At 44.2% G+C, this 22,943-nt stretch overlaps 1 protein-coding gene across 3 annotated transcripts in view; it reads right to left on the bottom strand.

The window, feature by feature from the left end:
• COBL (cordon-bleu WH2 repeat protein) overlaps positions 1 to 22,943 on the bottom strand; it is a 298,749-nt gene that overhangs the window by 178,117 nt on the left and 97,689 nt on the right. For all 3 annotated transcript variants that reach the window (XM_065938872.1, XM_065938873.1, XM_065938874.1), the window contains exons 2-3: positions 17,356 to 17,559; positions 1,959 to 2,169 (exon numbers count right to left, since the gene is read on the bottom strand). In XM_065938872.1, the coding sequence (XP_065794944.1) occupies positions 1,959 to 2,169; positions 17,356 to 17,559 (415 nt within the window). The remainder of the gene's footprint in view (positions 1 to 1,958; positions 2,170 to 17,355; positions 17,560 to 22,943) is intronic.

The following is a 22,943-nucleotide window of genomic DNA, read 5'->3' as shown; positions in this document are numbered from 1 at the left end:
TTTGGACCTATGGTGAACAATCCAAGATAAGGAAAAAAAATCACAAAAAATCAAATTTTTGTTAAAGAAGCTAAAATGCCCAGATAAATATATTTCTATCTAGTATCATGTTGACATATATATACACTACACACATATATTTAAGCTAGAAAAATATATAGGCTCAGATGGTAAAGAATCTGCCTACAATGCAGGAGACCTGGGTTTGACCCCTGGGTTGGGAAGATCCTCTGGAGAAAGGAATACCTACCCACTCCAGTATTCTTGCCTGGAGAATTCCAAGGACAGAGAAGCCTGGAGTGATACAGTCTATGGGGTTGCAATATCAAATTTTCATTTAAGAAGCTAAAATACCCACATAAATGTATTCATATATATTATAATGTTAACATATAAATCAATTTTCATAAATATGCACTGCACACACATATTTAAGCTAGAAAAATAGAGATGTATAAATATAATAGGCATATAACAATATTGATAGATATTATAATCAGAAAGAGAAAAGTCAGTCTGACTAAAGCTGATCCTAAGTGTCTACAGATCGAATGGCCCATCGACAGCTGTAGCAGGCTGCGGTTCATGCAGAGCCAGCTTCTGTTTGGTCTTTACTGGTCACCACATGGTTCTAAAGTTCTGAGGAGTACCGACTGAATGACACAGGTCTCACACTCCCTTCCAATCCGAGCCCGGGGTTTCATGAATTTTAGAAGGAAAGATGGAACCATGAATCTTTTCCATGCTTCTCAAATTGAACTCCTATATAACTCCGGGCTCACCTGCACCTGGAATTTGCAGCTAGGGTTCAGGAAGGTAAGAAAAGCCACAGAATATAAAAGGAATTTCCTCAAATATTGATTTTAATTGAAAAATTAGGGGAAACTCAGAATATGTGTGTGTGTGTGTGTGTGTGCATGCTCAGTCGTGTCCAACTCTGCAGCCCCATGGACTGTAGCCTGCCAGGCTCCTCTGTCAATGGAATTTTCCAGGCAAGAATACTGGAGTGGGTTGCCATTTCCTTCTCTGGGGGATCTTTCTGACCCAAGGATTGAGTCTGAGTTTCCTGTGTCTCCTGCGTTGGCAGGCAGATTCTTTGCCACTGAGCCACCTAGAGATGGCACCAATTAAAAGTTATTAATTATCTAAACCTAGAAGACATGACCTATTGGCCAAAGTACCATGTTTAAAACTAAGGAAATTTGGGAGATAGTTCAATAATCTAAAAGAATGAAATAGCATTATTTTTCATTGGAGATAAAGGATAAAAGCCTTATTAAAAACTACAGTAAGCAGATGAAGTTATCTTTAATCAATATGCAAAAGCCTGAAACCTATACATAAAATATTCTCCAAGTACAAGGAATAAGTATTTCTAACATCAGATTTTCAAAAGGGAATCCCCTTCTATTTCCTTTCTTGGAGAAGATCTTAGAATCTTCTACATATTCCAATCTCTGCTATGGAGAGGAAGGCCTCCAGAACTCTACTGGAACCTTTAGGACTAGTCCAGTAGGGTAGACATTGGCTATTTGTGCTATTTCAATTAACTTTAAGGAATGCAAAGCTCAGTTTTTTGATCATCCTAGCTACATTTCACATGCTCAGTGGCTATATGTAATCAGGGGCTGTTAGCTTGCAGGGAGCAGAATTATAGACCATTTCCATCTTTGCAGAAAGCTTTGATGGATGGCTCTGCTCTAGAGTGGGTCCTTTTTTTTTTGACATCTAAAGCAGCAGCGTTACACAATGCGCATTATTCAAAGCTGTGAACTTAGGTCTGCTAAAACTCCGTTTAGGGCCTAACTTTGCCTACCATGAAAGTGGAAATCTCAGCCATGGCATGTGTAACTTAGACAGGAGGGACTCCAGTGGCCCCCTCCTCTCCACCTGCAGTACCCCGGTCCCAGGGAACTGCAAACATCCTCATGTGACACACGGACTCCCGAGCTACTGACCTCAGGCACCTTAGGGGGAACAGGCTTAACCTTCGCTTCAGGAACTTTTTCTTTCAGAAATACGGTGTGCACATTCAAGGTCCCAACTAAAGTATTTGGCTTAAAATTCAAAGGCTGTTGGGTTTCTGAAGACCGGATCTCCAGGGCATGGTTGGAAGGATTCAGGTGGTTCTGAAGGCAAAGTTCAACCAGTAGGTCCATCATTGCGTGGCTGGAAGAGAGAAACAGACCATGGTCATGGGGAATGTTTGCACTCTCCCTTCTGCTGGTTGAGAGAGGTCAGGACTAATGCTCCTGACTAATGCTGTACTGGTGGGTAGAGGAGCAAATTGGTCATCCTTATGAAGAAAGAAAACAGCTGCTGGTTAATTCCTCATTCATGACTGTACAGAGATATCTTAACACAGTCAACACTAAGAAATCACAGTACTGAAAACACCATCAAAATCAGAATAGCTGGAAAAACAGTTGCATTTCTAGTTAAGCCCATGAGTAAGTTGACCACAATCCTGTAAGATCAGCACAGATGATATTAACTTCTGGGCACAAGGTATAAAATTTTCATTCTTTGCAAATATAGTGTATCTTAAACAGCAAAATTTTAAGTTGAAGAAGACAATGGCTTTCTTTATAGCTAGAAAGTATGCTTTCTAAAGACAAAGAAAATGAAAATTACCTTATTGAAATGTCAAAAACTTTTATAATGTCCCCTACCACAGATCATTATTTACTAAGGGAGCTAAAAAAGAGTGGATTGTCCCAAAGAATGCGAAATCTCATTTCCATCATTCATATTAAGCTGGCAGAATGCTTTTATATTTCAAGCTGACCTCTTTTTTCCTACACATTTCCTGAGCAGTGGGGCATAAGCCCCTCACAAAAGTGTAGGTCTTATCTTCTGATCTATTTCTTAACCAGGAATTGGCATAGCAATTATCTCAGGTCGTAGTGGAGCTTTCCAGATATCTGGCACGCAGGAGTGTTCAGACCTGGGACTCATGGTACACCAGAGTGGCATCAGCCAGCCACCATCTGGTCATCACTAACCTCGAGGGCTGTGGAACTGAACACTGACACCACAGGCAAAGCTTCAAAGTGCCCCATGTCCCGTTCGCTTACTAAAAATATCAATAATGCTCTTGTTGACACAAAACATTTAACAGCCATGACAATACTTACCCCACCTACTGTCCGGGAGCTGGTTAGGTAACAGCCTATGCCCTAACCAGGAGACCCTGGAGTCACACTTAGGAGACTCAGCACCCCAGTGGTTCCCAGGACTCTGAAAGGGCACTTGGTGGGGCCAGGGCAGCACTAACCCTCACAAGGGCCATGAAGATGGGCATGCTGGCTAATGATGCTGTCAGCTTGGATTCCCTCAGCCTCAGAAAAAAAAATCATTTTCTCATAAGCTTAATACATCAAAACAGAGAGTGACATCACCAAAGACTTCAAGACACGAAAGTCCATGAAAAAGAGACTTCCATGGAAAAGTCAGCATGGAAAAGAGACTTGTAAGGATGCTATAATAATGACCTATTATTGTTACCATGTTCCATGTGTCCACCATAGCCCGGAGCCATTCTGTGCAGATGACACTGTTCCCTCTCATTCGCATCATCCTGGGGGCTGGGGACCACCTCCCCTGGTTTTCATGAGGGAAGTGGAGGTGGGGTTGGCACCCTGGCCCCATAAGATGCTAACTGTCACTTCACCTCTCTCAACTACACTCACAGTCGGCTGTGATGCTGTGCTGAGTTACTCAGTCGAGTCTGACTCTTTGCAACCCATGGCCTGTAGCTTGCCAGGCTTCTCTGTCCATGGAATTCTTCAGGCAAGAATACTGGATTAGATAGCCATTCCCTTCTTCAGGGCATCTTCCTGACCCAGGTCTCCTGCATTGCAGGCTGATTATTTACCATCTGAGTCACCAGGAAAGCCCTCACCCATAGTCTACTGCCACCAAATAAACCAATATAGGTAAATTTTCAAAGAAAAGTTGAATTAATCTTAGAGGATAAGCCACAAAGAACACCAAAGCGACTAAGGTAACCTTCTGTTATTTGAATCCACTAATTGGTAACATGTTTGAAACAACAAATTTGACCTCAAAGGAGGCAGACCCACTCTGGGGCTTCTCCATCACAGAGAATGAACTCTTCTAGTAACAACAGAATCTAGGACTTCTCGCGTGCGCTAGCAGGAGAGTGCTGCAACATTCGGTTCTCTGGGTAAAGAACTGGGTCCGCCCATCCCCGCCGGTGGGCTGGCTTCTCCACAATCAGGGGGTCAGCACCCACCCATCTGCTCTTGCTCTTCTGTCATCCTTGTTGACGGAGCTGCAGGGATGTTGCCAACACTTGAGGGTGGAAGCAATTCTTGACAAAACGCCTGTGTGGGAGGGGAGGGAAGGGATTCCCAAGAAGAAAACTATGTGCTGGAGACCTGTTTCCTCAAATTTATCATTAAATTTAGTGAAGGGGGAAGCAAAAAAAAAAAAAAAAAAAGAGAGAAAAAGAAAGAAAGACCATAATCATAAAATTCAGCAACACCACGCCCTTTTCAAGGCATGTGCTAAAATTTTCTCAAGAGTACAGAGCCCATTACCAACTCAAGTTGATCAGCCAAGGGGTCACAGCATTGCTTCCGAGGACTGGGACCTAGGCCAGGACTGAAGGTTTCTGCAGGAAAGTGAGGAGGTTTGGGGCATGAGAGGAGCTCAGACTTGGGAGAGCCCTCTGTCCTGCAGACCTTTTTCTGTGACTCTTGGACAGACATTGCAGCCTAATGCAGACTGATCTGGGTTGCATTTAAGGAGCTGGATGCATAGTATAGGGGTGAACACGAGGACACGGATCCAAAAGCATCAGTTCTCCTCATGTTTCCTGGAGGGCCTCCCAGTCAGGTGATTCCTCCCCAGGCTCATGTAAAGCATGATCTGAGTTACCACTTTCTACCCCACACTTTTCTGGACAGTGTCCTCAGAAAATGGGGTGCGTCTTGTGCACTGTGAAAGTGGCTGTCGACTGGCATTTAAGGTCCCCAAACTCCAAATAGCTAGCCAGGCCTTTCAGGGTCTCTGGTGCTCCTGGAGAAAGACCCGGAAGGAAGAGGGTACCGCAGCACCACAGCTGCGCCTGGCCATGGTCACGGAGGAGCCAAGTTGCCTGGTCCCTGCAGATCTGCATGTACCAGACCTCAACGTGCAGAGGACGAGAGCTTCTAGCCAGGCCCCCTGTGTGCCCTTCACTGGGCCTTGGAGAGGACTTCCCGGAGATTGGAGGAGGCTGCCTGGTTCCTCCTGCAATCGCCTCCTGAGCAGGCCTCCCCTTTACGCCTTCCACCTGAGGACTGGCACCACCTCTGATCTTCTGCTCTTTGATGAGGGGTCGGGCATGTCTGCCCCCAGCCCTGTACAGAGTGGTTTAGTGGAAGGACTCGAGACTTGGCCTACAGTTATTCTCACCACCGCTCAGAGCTGTCTCTGCCCAGGCCAAGATACACTCTTTTAAAGTAGTGTGCTTGAGGGACTGCTCACTAAAGTTTCTGCAGTCTTACAAACAAGAAAACTAGTTCTCAGAAGGTCAAAACTTGATCCCAGAGGGTCAAGTCAAGAGTCAGGTGAATTAAGAAAACTGAATAGACAATCATCGCTAAGGACCCCAAGCACACCCCTTGGTTTCATGGTCACGCTGTAAAAATGAGCCTATAAATAAAATTATGTCCCCCCATATTCACATTGATTCCCCAAATCCCAGTATGACTGTATCTGGACATGGGACATCTAAGGATGCAACCAGGATTAAATGAGGTCCTAAGAGTGGGTGCTAATGTGACAGGATTCGTGTCATTAGAAGACAGGACACTGACAGTTTGCTATCCCTGCAAACCCACGAGGGGGCTGTGTGAGCACAGAGGAGAATGGAGGCCGCCTGTGACCAGGAAGAGGATGACATCATCCACTCAGGATGACATCACTCGCGGTCACCACCACCTTGACCCTGGAATTTCAGCCTGCAGGTTGTGTGGAATCAATGTCTGTGGTTCAGGCTGCCCTGTCTGTGATGTTGTGCAAGGCAGCCTGAGCCAAGACAAAGACAGATACCATGATCAGGGGCTCTGCTCCCCTCTCTGTCATCCTAAGTCTCAAGTTCAAGGGAAGACTAGTTCAGTTCAGTTCAGTCACCCAGTCGTGTCCGACTCTTTGCGACCCCACGCATCGCAGCATGCCAGGCCTCCCTGTCCATCACCAACTCCCGGAGTCCACCCTAACCCATGTCCATTGAGTTGGTAATGCCATCCAGCCATCTCATCCTCTGTTATCCCCTTCTCCTCCTGCCTTCAATCTTTCCCAGCTTCAGGGTCTTTTCCAATGAGTCAGCTCTTTGCATCAGGTGGAAGACAAAAAGGCAGTCAAAAAAAGGATCAGTGACGCCAAAGCACATTGCTGGGGGTGGGTAATGGGGCAGATCTTTGGTGTTTCTCTCCATCACTCCTCAAATATCCTTTCCCTCCCAACTTTTAAACCTCTGTTTCCCAAATGAATTGCAAGTGCTTTCAACTTAGGGATGAAATTTATTTTTCAGCACTTGTCTCTATTTTTAAATTTAGAAACTGAATAAGATTTTTCTAATTCTTTTCTTAAAAAAATATTATTTTACAAATACATCAGTTCAGTTCAGTTCAGTTCAGTTCTGTTGTTCAGTCATGTCTGACTCTTTGTGACCCTATGAACCACAGCATGCCAGGCTTCCCTGTCTAACACCAACTCCCAGAATCCACCCAAACTCATGTCCATCAAGTCGGTGATGCCATCCAACCATCTCATCTGTCGTCCCCTTCTCCTTCTGCCTTCAATCTTTCCCAGCATCAGGGTCTTTTCCAGTCAGTCAGTTCTTCACATCAGGTGGCCAAAGTATTGGAGTTTCAGCTTTAGCATCAGTCCTTCCAATGAACACTCAGGACTGATCTCCTTTGGGATGGACTGGTTGGATCTCCTTGCCATCCAAGGGACTCTCAAGAGTCTTCTCCAACACCACAGTTCAAAAGCATAAATTCCCCAGTGCTCAGCTTTCTTTATAATCCAACTCTTACATCCATACATGACTAGTGAAAAAACCATAGCCTTGACTAGACGGATCTCTGTTGACAAAAATAATGTCTTTGCTTTTTAATGCTGTCTAGGTTGGTCATAACGTTCCTTCCAAGGAGTAAGCATCTTTAATTTCACGACTGCACCATCTGCAGTGATTTTGGAGCCCCCCAAAATAAAGTCAGCCACTGTTCCACTGTTTCCCCAACTATTTCCCATGAAGTGATGGGACCAGATGCTATGATCTTAGTTATCTGAATGTTGAGCTTTAAGCCAACTTTTTCACTATCCTCTTTCACTTTCATTAAGAGACTTTTTAGCTCTTCTTCACTTTCTGCCATAAGGGTGGTGTCATCTGCATATCTAAGGTTATTGATATTTCTCCTGGCAATCTTGATTCCAGCTTCTGATTCCTCCAGCCCAGCAATTCTCATGATGTACTCTGCATATAAGTTAAATAAGCAGGGTGACAATATACAGCCTTGACGTACTCCTTTTCCTATTTGGAACCAGTCTGTTGTTCCATGTCCAGTTCTAAATGTTGCTTCCTGACCTGCATATAGGTTTCTCAGGAGGCAGGTAAGGTGATCCGGTATTCCCATCTCTTTAAGAAATTTCCATAGTTTATTGTGATCCACATAGTCAAAGTTTGGCATAGTCAATAAAGCAGAAATAGAGGTTTTTCTGGAACTCTCTTGCTTTTTCAGTGATCCAGCAGATGTTGGCAATTTGACCTCTGGTTCCTCTGCCTTTTCTAAAACCTGCTTGAACATCTGGAAGTTCACAGTTCACATATTGCTGAAGCCTGGCTTGGAGAGTTTTGAGCATTACTTTGCTAGTGTGTGAGATGAGTGCAATTATGTGGTGGTTTGAGCATTCTTTGGAATTGCCTTTCTTTGGGATTGGAATTAAAACTGATCTTTTCCAGTCCTGTGGCCACTGCTGAGTTTTCCAAATTTGTGGGCATATTTAGTGGAGCACTTTCACAGGATCATCTTTCAGGATTTGAAACAGGTCAACTGGAATTCCATCACTTCCACTAGCTTTGTTCGTAGTGATGCTTCCTAAGGCCCACTTGACTTCACATTCCAAGATGTTTGGCTCTAGGTGAGTGATCACACCATCATGTAATGTGGGTCATGAAGATTTTTTTTGTATAGTTCTGTGTATTCTTGCCACATCTTCTTAATATCTTCTGCTTCTGTTAGGTCCATACCATTTCTGTCCTTTGTTGAGTGCATCTTTGCATGCAATGTTCCCTTGGTATCTCTAATTTTCTTGGAGAGATCTTTAGTCTTTCCCCTTTTATTGTTTTCCTCTATTTCTTTGCATTGATTGCTGAGGAAGGCTTTGTTATCTCTCCTTGCTATTTTTTTGAACTCTGCATTCAAATGGGTATATCTTTCCTTTTCTCCTTTGCTTTTCGCTTCTCTTCTTTTCACAGCTATTTGTAAGGCCTCCTCAGACATCCATTCTGCTTTTTTGACTTCTTTTCCATGGAGATGGTGTTGATCCCTGTCTCCTGTACAATGTCACGAACCTCCATCCATAGTTCATCAGGCTCTCTGTCTATCAGATCTAGTCCCTTATATCTGTTTCTCACTTCCACTGTATAGTCATAAGGGATTTAATTTAGGTTATACCTGAAAGGTCTAGTGGTTTTCCCCATTTTCTTCAATTACATAGAGTTTCCCCAAAAATGATTTGCATGAGTCGGTGGTTTCAATAAGAAAAACCTCATCTTGCTTCCTGTGCAGTTCTTTTTGAAATCCTGGTGGATAGTTGGACGGAGCAAGGAAGAGCCTTTGCCACATTACAGCCCCAGGTGCAGAGCCTGTGTGGGGCCCAGGGGAGCGGGGCATCTGTGGACCACATGGGAGTCAGGCTGCGTCCCATTCCATCAGGCTGGCTGGTGGTGGGCTCTTCCTTCTCTGGAAAAGGGCACGTCCATCTAGTTCACAAAGCTGGCCTTGAATGGGCTGTTAGAGACCCCTGAACTGCTTGCAGTAGCCATCTGACAGCTTCCTTCTGAGAGCCTGGACTCACCTTGGGGACCCTGCACTTGCCCAGGCGCACTGGCACCTAGCAGAGTCATGGCACGCATGGCAGCAGGGTTCTCAAAGTCTAGCGTGTTCTGGAGCGCAAAGCCCAGACTGCTGGGTCTGGGGCCCTAGTGAAAACCACTGCACCATCAGTCCCCATGAAATGAGCACTTGGTACCTAGGCAAGGCCTGGATAAATAGGTCCCACAGCGTCAAGCCTACAAACCACACTAAGGTCGCTGCAGTGTTAATACAAAAACTTAATCTGAGTGCAGTGCGTGTCAAATCTCACACTGGCTGAATGGGTCTACTTTCTTCTGTGTGACTGAGGCCAGGAGGTGGCCAGAGGCCTGACTCAGGGAGGCTCTGGTGTAATAGGGTCAGAGAAGTCCAGTTCAGCAGCATCACCTGGCAACACAGAAGCAGGAAACAGCAAGTTGTGAGTGGGCCTGCCCAGAGAGGGTCGATGCATCAGAGGCGGGGCTCTGGGTTTGAGGCTGGGGTCACCAGGAAGAATTCCGTTTTATGACCGCTTAGGTCCTGGGCCAATCAGGTGAGGCCTGAGAGAACAGTTTAGTTCAGTTCAGATGCTCAGTCATGTCAGCCTCTTTGTGACTCCATAGACTGCAGCGTGCAAGGCTTCCTAGTCCGACACCAACTCCCAGAGCTTGCTCAAGCTCATGTCCATCAAGTCAGGGATGCCATCCAACCATCTCATCCTCTGTCATCCCCTTCTCCTCTCATCTTTAATCTTTCCCAGCATCAGGGTCTTTTCAAAAGGGTCAGTTCTTCACATCAGGTGGCCAAAGTATTGAAGCTTCAGCTTTAGCATCAGTCCTCAGGACTGCTTCCCTTTAGGATTGGCTGGTTGGACCTCCTTGCAGTCCAAGGGACTCTCAAGAGTCTTCTCCAACACCACAGTTCAAAAGCATCAATTCGTTGGTGCTCAACTTTCTTTACGGTCCAACTCTCACATCCATTCATGACTACTGAAAAAACCATAGCTTTGACTAAACATACGTTTGTTGGCAAAGTAATGTCTCTGCTTTTTAATATGCTACCTAGGTTTGTCACAGCTTTTCTTCCAAGGAGCAAGAGTATTTTAATTTCATGGTTTCAGTCATCATCTGTAGTGATTTTGGAGCCCAAGAAAAGAAAGTCTCTCACTGTTTCCATTGTTTCCCCATCTATTTGCCATGAAGTGATGGGACCAGATGCCATGATCTTAGTTTTCTGAATGTTGAGTTTTAAGCCAGCTTTTTCACTCTCCTCTTTTCCTTTCAAGAGGCTCTTTAGTTCCTCTTTGCTTTCTGCCACAAGGGTGGTGTCATCTGCATATCTGAGGTTATTGATATTTCTCCTAATAATCTTGATTTCAGCTTGTGTTTCATCCAGCCTGGCATTTCCCATGATGTACTCTGCATATAAGTTAATTAAGCAGGGTGACCATATACAGGCTTAAGGTACTCCCTTCCTAGTTTGGAACCAGTCCATTGTTCCATGTCCAGTTCTAACTGTTTCTTCTTGACAGGTTTCTCAGGAGGCAGTAGTAAGGTGGTCTGGTATTTCCATCTCTTTAAGAATTTTCTAGTGTGCTGTGATTCACACAAAGGCTTTACCATAGTGAATAAAGCAGAAGTAGATGTTTTTCTGGGACTCTCTTGCTTTTTCTATGATCCAGTGGATGTTGGCAATTTCGTCTCTGATTCCTCTGCCCTTTCTAAATCCCACTTGAATATCTGCAAGTTCTTAGTTTACATACTGTTAAAGCGTAGCTTGGAGAATTTTGAGCATTACTTTGCTAGCGTGTAAGATGAGTGCAATTGTGGGGTAGTTTGAGCATTCTTTGGCATTGCCTTTCTTTGGTACTGGAATAAAAACCGACCTTTTCCAGTCCTGTGGCCACTGCTGAGTTACAAGACTGCAGAAAAATGACCAGGAGTGCTTGCACCTCAGGCACAAGTCAGAAGCCTGGCCGTCAGGATGACGGAGCCAAATCTGAGTGCTGGTCCTATCCTCGCAAAACCTAAATGTCACCAGAAGCCAGGCAGCTGCCCCAGCCTACAGAGGGCCTGAGTATGTGACAAGAAGGAGTGGGGCTGGAGGGGCCTACCTGCTCCAAAGGCATTCAACTGTAGAGCTGTTTAAAAGACCCTGCTGGTTGGAACACCTTGACCTGCAGGGAGATTTCAGAAGCTGGGAGCCTGGCAGTTATCCTGATGGATAGGATGCCATGAGATAGTACCTGGACAGGCGTGGATGGGTGATCTCAACAAGGGGTGCATTGTGGTTGGGTTCCGATCATGAAAACTTGTGTTTTTCTTAACTGCAACCTCGATATCATTAACCTCTATCTTGGCGGTCATGTGACTTGGGAATCTAACGCTTCCTGTGTCCAGGTCACATAGGCGCAGGTTTTCTTCTGTCTTTCACTCAGTAGTCGAGTCAACCCGCTCGCTGGGGGACCTGGGACACAGCCCAGGTATCTTTAAAGTTGCCCGTTAGTGTTCATTTTTAAAATGCATGTCATTTGGGGGAGAACGGATACATGTATATGTATGACTGAGTCCCTTTACTGTCCCCCTGAAACTATCACAACACTGTTAATTGGCTATACTTCTTTAAAAAAAAAAAATACATGTGAAATTTGCATGCTACCTTTAATGAACAACTACTGTTTCCTACGTGTAAATTAAAATTATGTTTTGATGCACCAGCTCTCTCCTGACCTGCCCAGCACTGGAGTGGACCTGTGTGTTCCCAGTGGCACGTGTAATCTTGTCAGCGGCACGTGGAGCCACAGGATAGCCAGGCCAGCAGACTCCTGGAAGCTGGCCGGCCCTTGAGTCCAGGCCCACGCATCTGCCCTTCTCAATCCAGGTTCCAGCAACACTAAACTTTCCCCTTCTTACAGAAACTAGTCTTTTTGCAAATAATATTTATTTCCTTCTGTTTGCTGGGATGTCCTCTTCCCAGTGTCTCATGAAAGCTGACAGTTCAATAATCAATAAATGATCATTTTCATTTTTTCAGTCTGTTTGGATCCCAGTCTCTTCAGTCTCCCACAAAAGGAGCCTGTCTCTTAGGATGGTTGGTTTAGCACCAAATTCAAAACAGTAATAGCATCTTCTGTGAAAGATTAAATTATGGCTTCAGTACAGAATAACCCCACCTTTTCACAGGATAAGCAAGGAGTTGAGAATTTATGATCAGTCCCTTAACCAGGCTATTTCCTTGTAGGAAAGATTCTCATAAAGAAACTTGGTAGTGATTGGAAACTCTTGATAACATTCTGCATCACCAGAATGATTGTGTGTGTGTGTTTTTTTTTAAACTTCTCTTAGATTTAGCTCAAACAAGCAATGACTTAATAAGGCAAAAACATTCGGGAGGCAGTCACTAGAAATGGTGAATTAGGACCAGGATAATCAAATGTATTATATGTTCAAAAAGATTCACCTCCCGTTAATGTCACATAAGGATTTATGCCCCAGGAATTTTCTCCGGGAGGAATTTTAAGGCAATGAAAATACTCTGTATCATACTATAATGGTGGACACATGTCATGATATATTTGTCCAGACCCACAGGATATACAACAAGGAGCGTGAACCCTGGTGTAAACGATGGACTTCAGGGGAAATGATGTGTGTGTGCTGGTTCATTAGTTAGAAGAGATGCCCCACTCTGGTGAGAGTTGTGATGGTGGAGGAAGTCGGGTGTGTACAGGGGCAGGGGGTGTGTGAGAAATATCACTACCTTCCTCTCAACTTTGCTGTGAACTTAAAACTGCTCTGAAAAATAAAGTCTTTTTAAAAAAGGGTATTCTTTAAGTAAAAATGTAAATCAAAGTAAACCAAACCTGACTGTTAGCCAGCTGCATGGAAAATGTTCTTCTGGCAGAGTCCCCTGCATCCAAACTGCCCTTCCCAGCTTCATCCCTTCCTGTCCTGGTGCTGAAGAGAGGCCAGCTCCCTGCCCTCCTCTGCAGGGGCATGGCCCGCACTTTGCGGGTGAAGGAGGAAGACCAGGGCTGGGCTCGCTGCCCCTCCCTTCACCTGGGAGCAGGTGAGCTCTCTCCAGAAGAGGCACTGAGGCTAATACCTCTGCCACGGGGGCCTTGTGCTGTTGACAAGGCCTGGGACCTGCAAATCCATGCAGAGTTGTAAACTTGGCTATCATAAAAGGGATCTGACAGCCCACAGCAGCAGAACCGCAGCACTGAACACCAGGAGAGGTTTCCTGGACTCTGAGAAGAGAATGCTGCCTTCTCCTGTCCCAGGCCCTGGGGGCACGCATGCCAACCGGACGTGAGTTAGCTGACCACGGCAGGATGACACAGCCCCGACACGTGATTGCTTCACACCATTTACGAAGCTCCCTTTTGCCTAAGGGTACTGTCCTTTCAAAGACCTTCTCTCTACTTGCCTTCCAATTACAGTGAGGGGACCAGCATTCTCCTCGCAGGGACCCTGAGCAGTGCTGACAGCACCCTTCCTACAAGAGCACCCCACCAGAGCATCTTCCTTAAGAAAGTTCCAGAACACCTGTTCCCATGTCTCATCTAAGAACAGACTGGGAATTGTGTTTTTAAGTCCAAAGGAAACTTTAAAAAAAGAGAAAGAAAAATCACTGCCATATGCAGAATATACCAGACTTCATGTACTAATGTGCTTTCCTTGTGAGAATCTTCCATGTTTGGAAATAGTGTGGTTAAGGTACTAACTATAAATTATAAATGACTTGCTTATCCTGCAAAAAGGTGGGCATGTTCTCTGATAAAATGGAAGAGAGAAATCACAACTGATAAACAACTAGATCTGGTTTCAGCGCGGGTCAGGATGTGACTTTGGCCCACTCTTACATTATTAAAGAGTAGGACACATAAAACCAAATCCTGCAGCAAGAAGCTGCCGCGTCAGCAAGTTACAAGCTGCTAAGGGAGCCCACAGACTGTGGCAGGAAACCTTGGGAAGGGATAAGTATTTACTACTCAGAAAAGAGAAATCTATTTTAATACTTAATCTCTACGGCTGAACCCGCTCTCATAGCTGCATCGCAAAATGGCACCATGATAACTTCTACTTTGGAAGAAAGTGAAAACTAAAGATAAAATTGGAAGAATATGTTCAGTTTGAAAACATTTTTCAAGATAGTGTTTTTAGTTTTCAAGCAGATATTCTATCTCTCCTTGTGCATTTATAAAACCAGACCTGTGTGTACTTTAAGACAGGATCTGTGAGTCCATTTTCTTAAAAAACAATATGTAACTAGACTGATAGAAGTCATGGTTTCACATGTGTACACTTATTCACAAACTCATTAAGTCGTACACATTCAACGTGGCAACTTTTATAGGTTAATCGTATTTCAATAAAGTGACTTGCTAAAATACAACTAGAAATTGAGCCCAAATATTAATATAAGAATGGTGAGTAAACCCTAATACATTCACTGATAAAATTCAGTTCAGTTCAGTCGCTCAGTTGTGTCTGACTCTTTGTGACCCCGTGAATCGCAGCACGCCAGGCCTCCCTGTCCATCACCAACTCCCGGAGCCTACTCAAACTCATGACCATTGACTCGGTAATGCCATCCAACCATTTCATCCTCTGTCATCCCCTTCTCCTCCCACCTTCAATCTTTCCCAGCATCAGGGACGTTTCAAATGAGTCAGTTCTTTGCATCAGGTGGCCAAAATACTGGAGCTTCAGCTTCAACATCAGTCCTTCCAATGAACACCCAGGACTGATCTCCTTTGGGATGGACTGGTTGGATCTCCTTGCAGTCCAAGGGACTCTCAAGAGTCTTCTCCAACACCACAGCTCAAAAGCATCAATTCTTCGGCACTCAGCTTTCTTTATAGTCCAGCTCTCACATCCATACATGACTACTGGAAAAACCATAGCCTTGACTAGACGGACCTTTGTTGGCAAAGTAATGTCTCTGCTTTTAAATATCCTATCTAGGTAGGTCATAACTTTCCTTCCAAGGAGAAAGCATCTTTTAATTTCATGGCTACAGTCACCATCTGCAGTGATTTTGGAGCCCAAGAAAAGAAAGTCTGACACTGCTTCACCATCTATTTGCCATGAAGTGATGGGACCAGATGCCATGATCTTAGTTTTCTGAATGTTGAGCTTTAAGCCAGCTTTTTCACTCTCTTCTTTCACTTTCATCAAGAGGCTCTTTAGCTCTTTTTCGCTTTCTGCCATAAGGGTGGTATCATCTGCATACCTGAGGTTATTGGTATTTCTCCCGGTAATCTTGATTCCAGCTTGTGCTTCCTCCAGCCCAGCATTTCTCATGATGTACTCTGCATAGAAGTTAAATAAGCAGGGTGACAATATACAGCCTTGATGTACTCCTTTTCCTATTTAGAACCGATCTGTTGTTCCATGTCCAGTTCTAACTGTTGCTTCTTGACCTGCACACAGATTTCTCAAGAGGCACGTCAGGTCACCTCTTTAAGAATTTTCCACAGTTTGTGGTGATCCACAGAGTTGAAGGCTTTGGCATAGTCAACAAAGCAGAAATAGAGGTTTTTCTGGAACTCTGTTGCTTTTTCGATAATCTAACAGATGTTGGCAATGTGATCTCTGGTTCCTCTGCCTTTTCTAAAACCAGCTTGAACATCTGGAAATTCATGGTTCATGTACTGTGGAAGTCTGGCTTACATGCATCTAAATCTATGATAATATGGTCTGTTTCTCAAGTTTAAGTGAGAAAAGTATACTTAGGACAGAGATCACTCTGTAAAAGAAGAAACACAGACACTCCAGAAACCTGAACATTTCTAGCATGAACCTGCCCACAGGAACTCCTCCCCTCTATGGATGCTGGGCCACAGGAATCCAACGTGGGTTTTAACTTCTGGCTCCAGGGCCTTCTGCCGGGAGGCAGCCACAAGGAGCATGTCCTAGTGTTCCCCAATAGATGAAAAGCTGTTTTGCATCACCTCTTAGAGGTAAAGGTATTGTATCCTAGGAAAATATTAAGGCCAGGAGCAACATTCCTCAAATTTTTGTGTACATGGTGCATAAAATAATTTTAAAAACCTGTGAACCCCTTTGCTCCAGTAAATCATTACCTGAAATTTTCTTTATAAAACAAAAGTAGTTGCAAAGGATGCAATTTCAAGTAGAATCAGAATAAGAATATTTTTACATAAAATTCTTCTATCACTCTTCAATGTATCAATGAGAATAAAAACGCCCAGAGTGATGTGGTTATCCATTATCCATTTTTAAAATTCTCGAGCAAATGGTTTGAAGATTTAAATATTTTACATCATTTCTCACCTTCCTTGGTTTTCTAGAAATACAACTCCCATTCACTCCTGCTTCAGAATCATACAAAAATATTTTTGTGCTTAAATGTCTTTATAATTGATCACTCTATCATATTCTACATAATAAAGTGTATAAACATTTAGATGGAATTGTTTCCTGTGATTTTGTTAAATTTTTAAATTACAGATTGAGCTAGTAACAGTGGTACAAAAATGATTAAACAATGTGATTATGATCTATTTTGATAAATATCAAACATCATATTAGAAATTCTATTAGCATTAATAACTATTAAAATTCTATTAGTATCAATACTCTGGACTATTATAAACACTTCGATTGTATCTTTTACAACTGGGAAGGGATGGGAAGAAAAGTCAGTCCGTGACCTTGGCTACAGGCACTTTGACAGGCAGATCAGGTCTAACCCTAACCCTAACCCTAATTTAGCTTGGGAGGTGGGTGTGACCTTGGCTACAGGCACCTTGACAGGCAGATCAGCTCTCCATAAGGATTCAGGTGGAAGTCGAGGGTTTGGAAGTTGATTCCCTTCAATGCCAACTCCATGCATCACATTGTATCCCTAACGTAAGCTTGCACTGTTTTCATTTGGAAAGTTGGTAAGCGGTTGCAGTTACACCTCCGACAGTCTGTAAGTGGGCCTGCGCACGGTCCCTCAGGGGGCTGCCCCCAGCTATGCTGTGTCAGGGCCCAGGAGGCCGGCACTGATCCGGGTGGGGGTCCCCTACCGGGAGTCGGCCTGTGGGCCTGAGACCGCCCTCCTCTCTGAGCCCGCCTCCAACAGGAGTGAGCTGTGCGGCCCCAAGGATCAGGGAGAGCGTGGTGAGCTCGCTGGCACCCAGCCGGGGGGGTGAGACCCTGCAGGTTGTTCCCAGGCCCAGATTTACACCCCGAGGCCTCACACGCTGCATTGCAGCGCCTCCCCCCGCTGGCCCCGGCCAGGCCCTCACCTCCCGTTGACCACACTCCTCTTCTCCAGCCCGCTGGGCAGCACGACGGTCATGGCCACCACCCCGCCGTCCAGAGAGTGCTTTCTGCTGAGCTGGTTCTGGGGGGGCCCGGGGGATGCTCTGCGAGGAGATCTCTGTCCGCTGTGCAAGTTGGGGGTGGCAGGCTTCCCAGGAGGCGGGGGAGCGCGAGCCTTCATCTTCCTCCTGGAAAGGTGACAAGAGCAAGGATAAGTGAGGTGGCAGCTTCCGACCTGAAATCAACAAAGCTGTTGACAGCCAGCAGCTTCTAAGGATCCTTCCTCCTCATCGTTCATTCTTATAAGTATTTAGGGCCTTCTGGGTCACAGGAACTTTTAAAAATCAATATATTACAACAAGGACCTACTGCATAGCACAGGGAACTGTGTTCAATATCTTGTAATAAACTAAAACCAAAATAATCTGAAAAAGAATATATATGTGTGCATGTATAACTGAATCACTTTGCTGGACACTTGAAATCAAATATACTTCAATAAAAAAGTCAATATATTGGCACTCTTCAATACTGAGAGAAAATGGACAACCAAAAAAAGTGGAGAGCACATTTTTTAAATTGAAGTAGAATTTACAGCGCTGTGCTAATTTCAGCTGTACCAGCAAAGTGAGACTCAGTTATACATCTAATACATTCGTTTTCATCTTCTTTTCCATCATGGTGTATCACAGGATATTGAATACAGTTCCCTGTGTTACACAGTGGTTATCCATTCTCTATATAAAAGCTTACATATCTGCTCGTGCCAACCACCCACTCCATCCTTCCCCCCTCTCCTCCCCCTTGGCACCACCAGTCTGTTCCCTATGGAGAATTCATTTTGAAAGTACGTATTCCTGGAAAGAAACAGCCTAAAGTGTGTTCCCCTCTTGGGGTGGGTTGGTGCGGAAGAATCGTTTGCACCAGTCCTTTCTGAACCATTGAGCGGGTCACAAATTCCAGCTAATTAAGGGGGCCTCCCAGCCGGTCTAGGTCACTCTAGCTGAAATCGCTGCCCCAGCTCCGAATCCATGACTAGCTGAAGATCTGGAACCTATGAGTCCATGATACTGAGGATGTGATGGGACTACATTAAGATGTAATAAATTATCCAGAAAACCCACCAGACTGACACCCACAGACACGGGCACTGTGGATGAAGGTGGCAGTTTTGAGGCAGGGGCTTCAGTGATGTTTCAATACCCACCCACTCCACCTTGGTCTTCACCTTATTTAAATTCTTAATTCACCTTGTAGATTTCTAAACATCTGGCAGTGAATCACCCACTCTGATGAACATGCTTGGGAAGTTTTGTCTCCTCCAGATTATTCAAGGAAGGCAACTGACCTTACACAAAGTCTTATTTTATATATAAGTATACACTTATATAATTTATATATACTTTATATTTTTATATTTGTACTTATATATACTTTGTATTTATATATAAAATAAATACATCAGTTCAGTTCAGTTGCTCAGTCGTGTCTGACTCTTTGCGACCCCATGAACCGCAGCACGCCAGGCCTCCCTGTCCATCACCAACTCCCGGAGTTTACTCAAACTCATGTCCATCGAGTCAGTGATGCCATCCAACCATCTCATCCTCTGTTGTCCCCGTCTCCTCCCACCTTCAATCTCTCCCAGCATCAGGGACTTTTCAAATGAGTCATCTCTTCGCATCAGGTGGCCAAAGTATTGGAGTTTCAACTTCAACATCAGTCCTTCCAGTGAACACCCAGGACTTTCTCCTTTAGGATGGACTGGTTGGATCTCCTTGCAGTCCAAGGGACTCTCAAGAGTCTTCTCCAACACCACAGTTCAAAAGCATCAATTCTTCGGCACTCAGCTTTCTTTATAGTCCAACTCTCATATCCATACATGACCACTGGAAAAACCATAACCTTGACTAGATGGACCTTTGGTGGCAAAATAATGTCTCTGCTTTTTAATATATACATATGTGTATGTATATGGGTCTTCCTAGGTGGCGCTAGTGGTAAAGAACTCAGCTGCAAATGCAGGAGACATAAGAAACATGGGTTTGATCCCTGGGTCAGGAAGATCCCCTAGAGGAGGGAATGGCAACCCACTCTGGTATTCTTGCCTGGAGAATCTCATGGACAGAGGAGCCTGGTGAGCTACAGGCCATGGAGTTGCAAAGAGTCAGACACGAATGAAGCAACTTAGCATGCATGCATGCATGTATATATGTATATGTATGTATACATGCACGTATATACATGTACACATCTATTTATATGCTCCTTACTTATATAGGGGATCTTCCTGACTCAGGGATTGACTCCAGGTCTCCTGCATTGCAGGCAGATTCTTTACCATCTGAGCCACCAGGGAAGCCCTTCCTTATATAAAAGTTTTATTTTACATAGACCCTGGCTATTATATAGGAGCTGGCATTTACTCAGCCTCAGGACCTATGCTAACAATACCCTCAGGAAGCTCACTTTATTGAAAATATTTTGGACCTGAGAATACTGAGTGTCAGTTAGATCCAAGCTGCCCTGGAGGCCTGGGGAGGAGGTGTGTCTGCTTCCAGGGCCTTGTCCCACCCACCTCGCACTCCTCCCATCTGCCCTCCCCCAGACACCAGATGCAGGAGCCATGAAGAGGCTATGTGAGCCCTCACTGATTAACTTCTCCTGCACGCAATGTGCTGGGGCATTGTGTCTCAAAGCACCAGACATCAGAATTCCATTTCTAGATATTTATCCTAAGGAAACATTCCCACAAGAATGCACTGTGGGAGGTTCAAAGATGCTCAGTACAATTTACAATGGCAAACAAATGTAAGATGTTCTAACCACAGGTCAAAAAGAGGGAATTTCAATAAATGATAGTGCAAAAACAATGCTATGCTGGTATTATTGGTTAAACATACTTTATTTTTAATTCTGTTTTACGCTGGACTGTAGCTGATTTATAATGTGCTTCAGTCATACGTATGTCTGTTCTTTTTTCCTTTAGGTTATTAAGAAGAACTAATACTGCTATATAACACAGGGAGCCCATCCTGGGGTTCCGTGACAACCTAGGGGGTGGGGTGGGGCGGGGGTAGGAGGGAGACGCAAGAGGGAGGGCATATTTCTTATCTGTACTTATATCTGTATCTGTTTAGTTGTGACTGATCGTGTTGTTGTGCAGCGGAAACCAACAGGACGCTGTAAAGCAACGGCGTGTGTGTCCTCAGTCACTCAGTCGAGTCCGACTCTCTGTGACCCCATGGACTGTAGCCTGCCAGGCTCCTCTGTCCATGGGATTTTCCCGGCAAGAATACTGAAGATCTCCCTCCTTCAGGAGATCTTCCTCATCCAGGGATCGAAGCCATGTCTCCTGTATTGCAAGTAGGTTCTTTACTGCTGAGCCCCTGGGGAAGCTCACAAAGCAATTATCCTCCAATTAAAAAGAATACTGTCAAAATGACTATACTGTCTACAGATTCAACGCAGGCAATCTACATATTCAATGCAATTCCTATCAAGTAGCTATGGGCATTTCCCACTGAACTAGAACAATAAATTTTAAAATGTGTATGGGGACACAAAAGACCATGAATACCCAAAGCAATTTTGAGAAAGATAAACAAGAGCTTGAGGAATCAGGCTTCCTGACTTTAGGCTATACTGCAGAACTACAATAAACAAAACAGTATGGGACTGGCACAAAAACAGAATTATAGATCAATGGTACAGGACAACAAGCCCAGAAATGGACCCACACACCTATAGCCAGTTAATTTGCAACAAAAAAGGCAAGAATAAACAATGAAGAAAAGACGGTCTCTTCAATAAATGGTGCTGGGAAAACTGGAGAAGTAAAGTGAAAGAATAAATATCCTTTAAATATATAAGTTGATGTTCTAAAATGTTCAGTACAGACTTTTAGGAAAACAAACTTCAGAATACTCTTTTGAGAAATACTGCTTGTAAGAGAAATAAACATTATAGCAATAGACCATAAAACAGTCTAGAAAGACAAAGCAAAGAATGGCAACAATGACATACAGGTGACGGGTACCATGACATTTGTTTTGATATTTTCACTTCTATGCATTTCCTAATATTTTCTATAGCATCACTTCTCTATGTATTACTTGTAAAACAAAAGAGGTAATCTTAAAATGGGGAAAACAGCAAATGTGGTTCAGATGAGACCTCAAACCATCACTGTTAATGTCACTGGTTAACACAAGCCTTAGGAGTGACGCTGGGTCTCATCCTCTAACCTGACAAGTAAATATAAATTGATTCTCTTTTTTATGTGAAAAAACCTTAGACCTATATCATATTTTTATAATTTTTATGCTTTATTGCATTACATTTTTTTCCCTTTAAACTTACAGAAATAAAGTAGCAAATATATATTGCTCTGGCTTAAGGTCTGTGTGTAGTTAATTCACTTACTCCTCACAATAACACTCCAGGGAGGGACTACTATTCCTGTTTTATAGATATGAAGTACAGGCACATCTTTCTCAGATTACAGACAATTTGGTTTCAGAGCCTGAAAATTTAACCAGTGCATTCTTCAACCACTATTAGGAAGACCAGATATTGGGCCATTTTACAGATGGAAAAGTCAAGGCAGAGGATAGGCTATATAAAATAGATAAACAGCAAGGATATACTGTATAGCACAGGGAACTCTACTCAATATTTTGTAATAAGCAAGGAGATCAACCCAATCAATCCTAAAGGAAATCAACCCTGATTATTCATTGGAAGAACTGATGCTGAAATTGAAGCTCCAGTACTTTGGCCACCTGATATGAAGAACTGACTCATTTGAAAAGACATTGATGCTGGGAAAGATTGAGAGCAGGGGAAGGGGACGACAGAGGATGAGATGGTTGGATGGTATCATTGACTCAATGGACATGAGTTTGAGCAAGCTCCGGGAGACGGTCAGGGACAGGGAAGCCTGGCGTGCTGCAGTCCATGGGGTCACAAAGAGTTGGACATGACTGAGCGACTGAACAACAACAGTAAGGGAAAATAATCAATGTCCACTGCTCCAGGTTTCCCCAAATAAATGATGTCCCCACCACCCTGAGTCAGCCTTTCCATCCCCAATTTCACCTCTTGCCACCCCCCAACCAAGCCTTCATCACCAAGGTCTGCACAAATGCAGTCTCTTCTTTCTCCCCAATCTCCTGCCAGCCCAACCTTCATTCCACGAACATGCACTGAGTGCAACCACGGGGACCTTCATCTCCACGCCTTGCTCTGTACACAGCACCCTGACCACACAATGACAGCTGCTCTCCATGGGCTGCACAGATGCCCAGAGAGGCTTCTGCGGATCCAGCATGCTGTGGTGTGCATGTGTGTGAGCGCACACGTGAACACACGCAAGTTGGCCAACACTGAAAACACCAGGACATTTCAGGTGAACAAAATTAATTTCTCACTCTTTTTGAAAAAAAGCAGAAATCAAAGATCTGATTGGGGCCTGAACACCTTCAAACAAAGCCCATCTGAGTGTCCATCTGGACCTGTAGACTTCAGGCTATCACAGACCTGTCACCTGTGAGCTGTCAGGACATCCAAA

The sequence above is a fragment of the Muntiacus reevesi genome, chromosome 6, assembly GCF_963930625.1.
Source record: "Muntiacus reevesi chromosome 6, mMunRee1.1, whole genome shotgun sequence".
NCBI lineage: Eukaryota > Metazoa > Chordata > Mammalia > Artiodactyla > Cervidae > Muntiacus > Muntiacus reevesi.
This window is presented reverse-complemented; position numbering and strand designations above follow the sequence as displayed.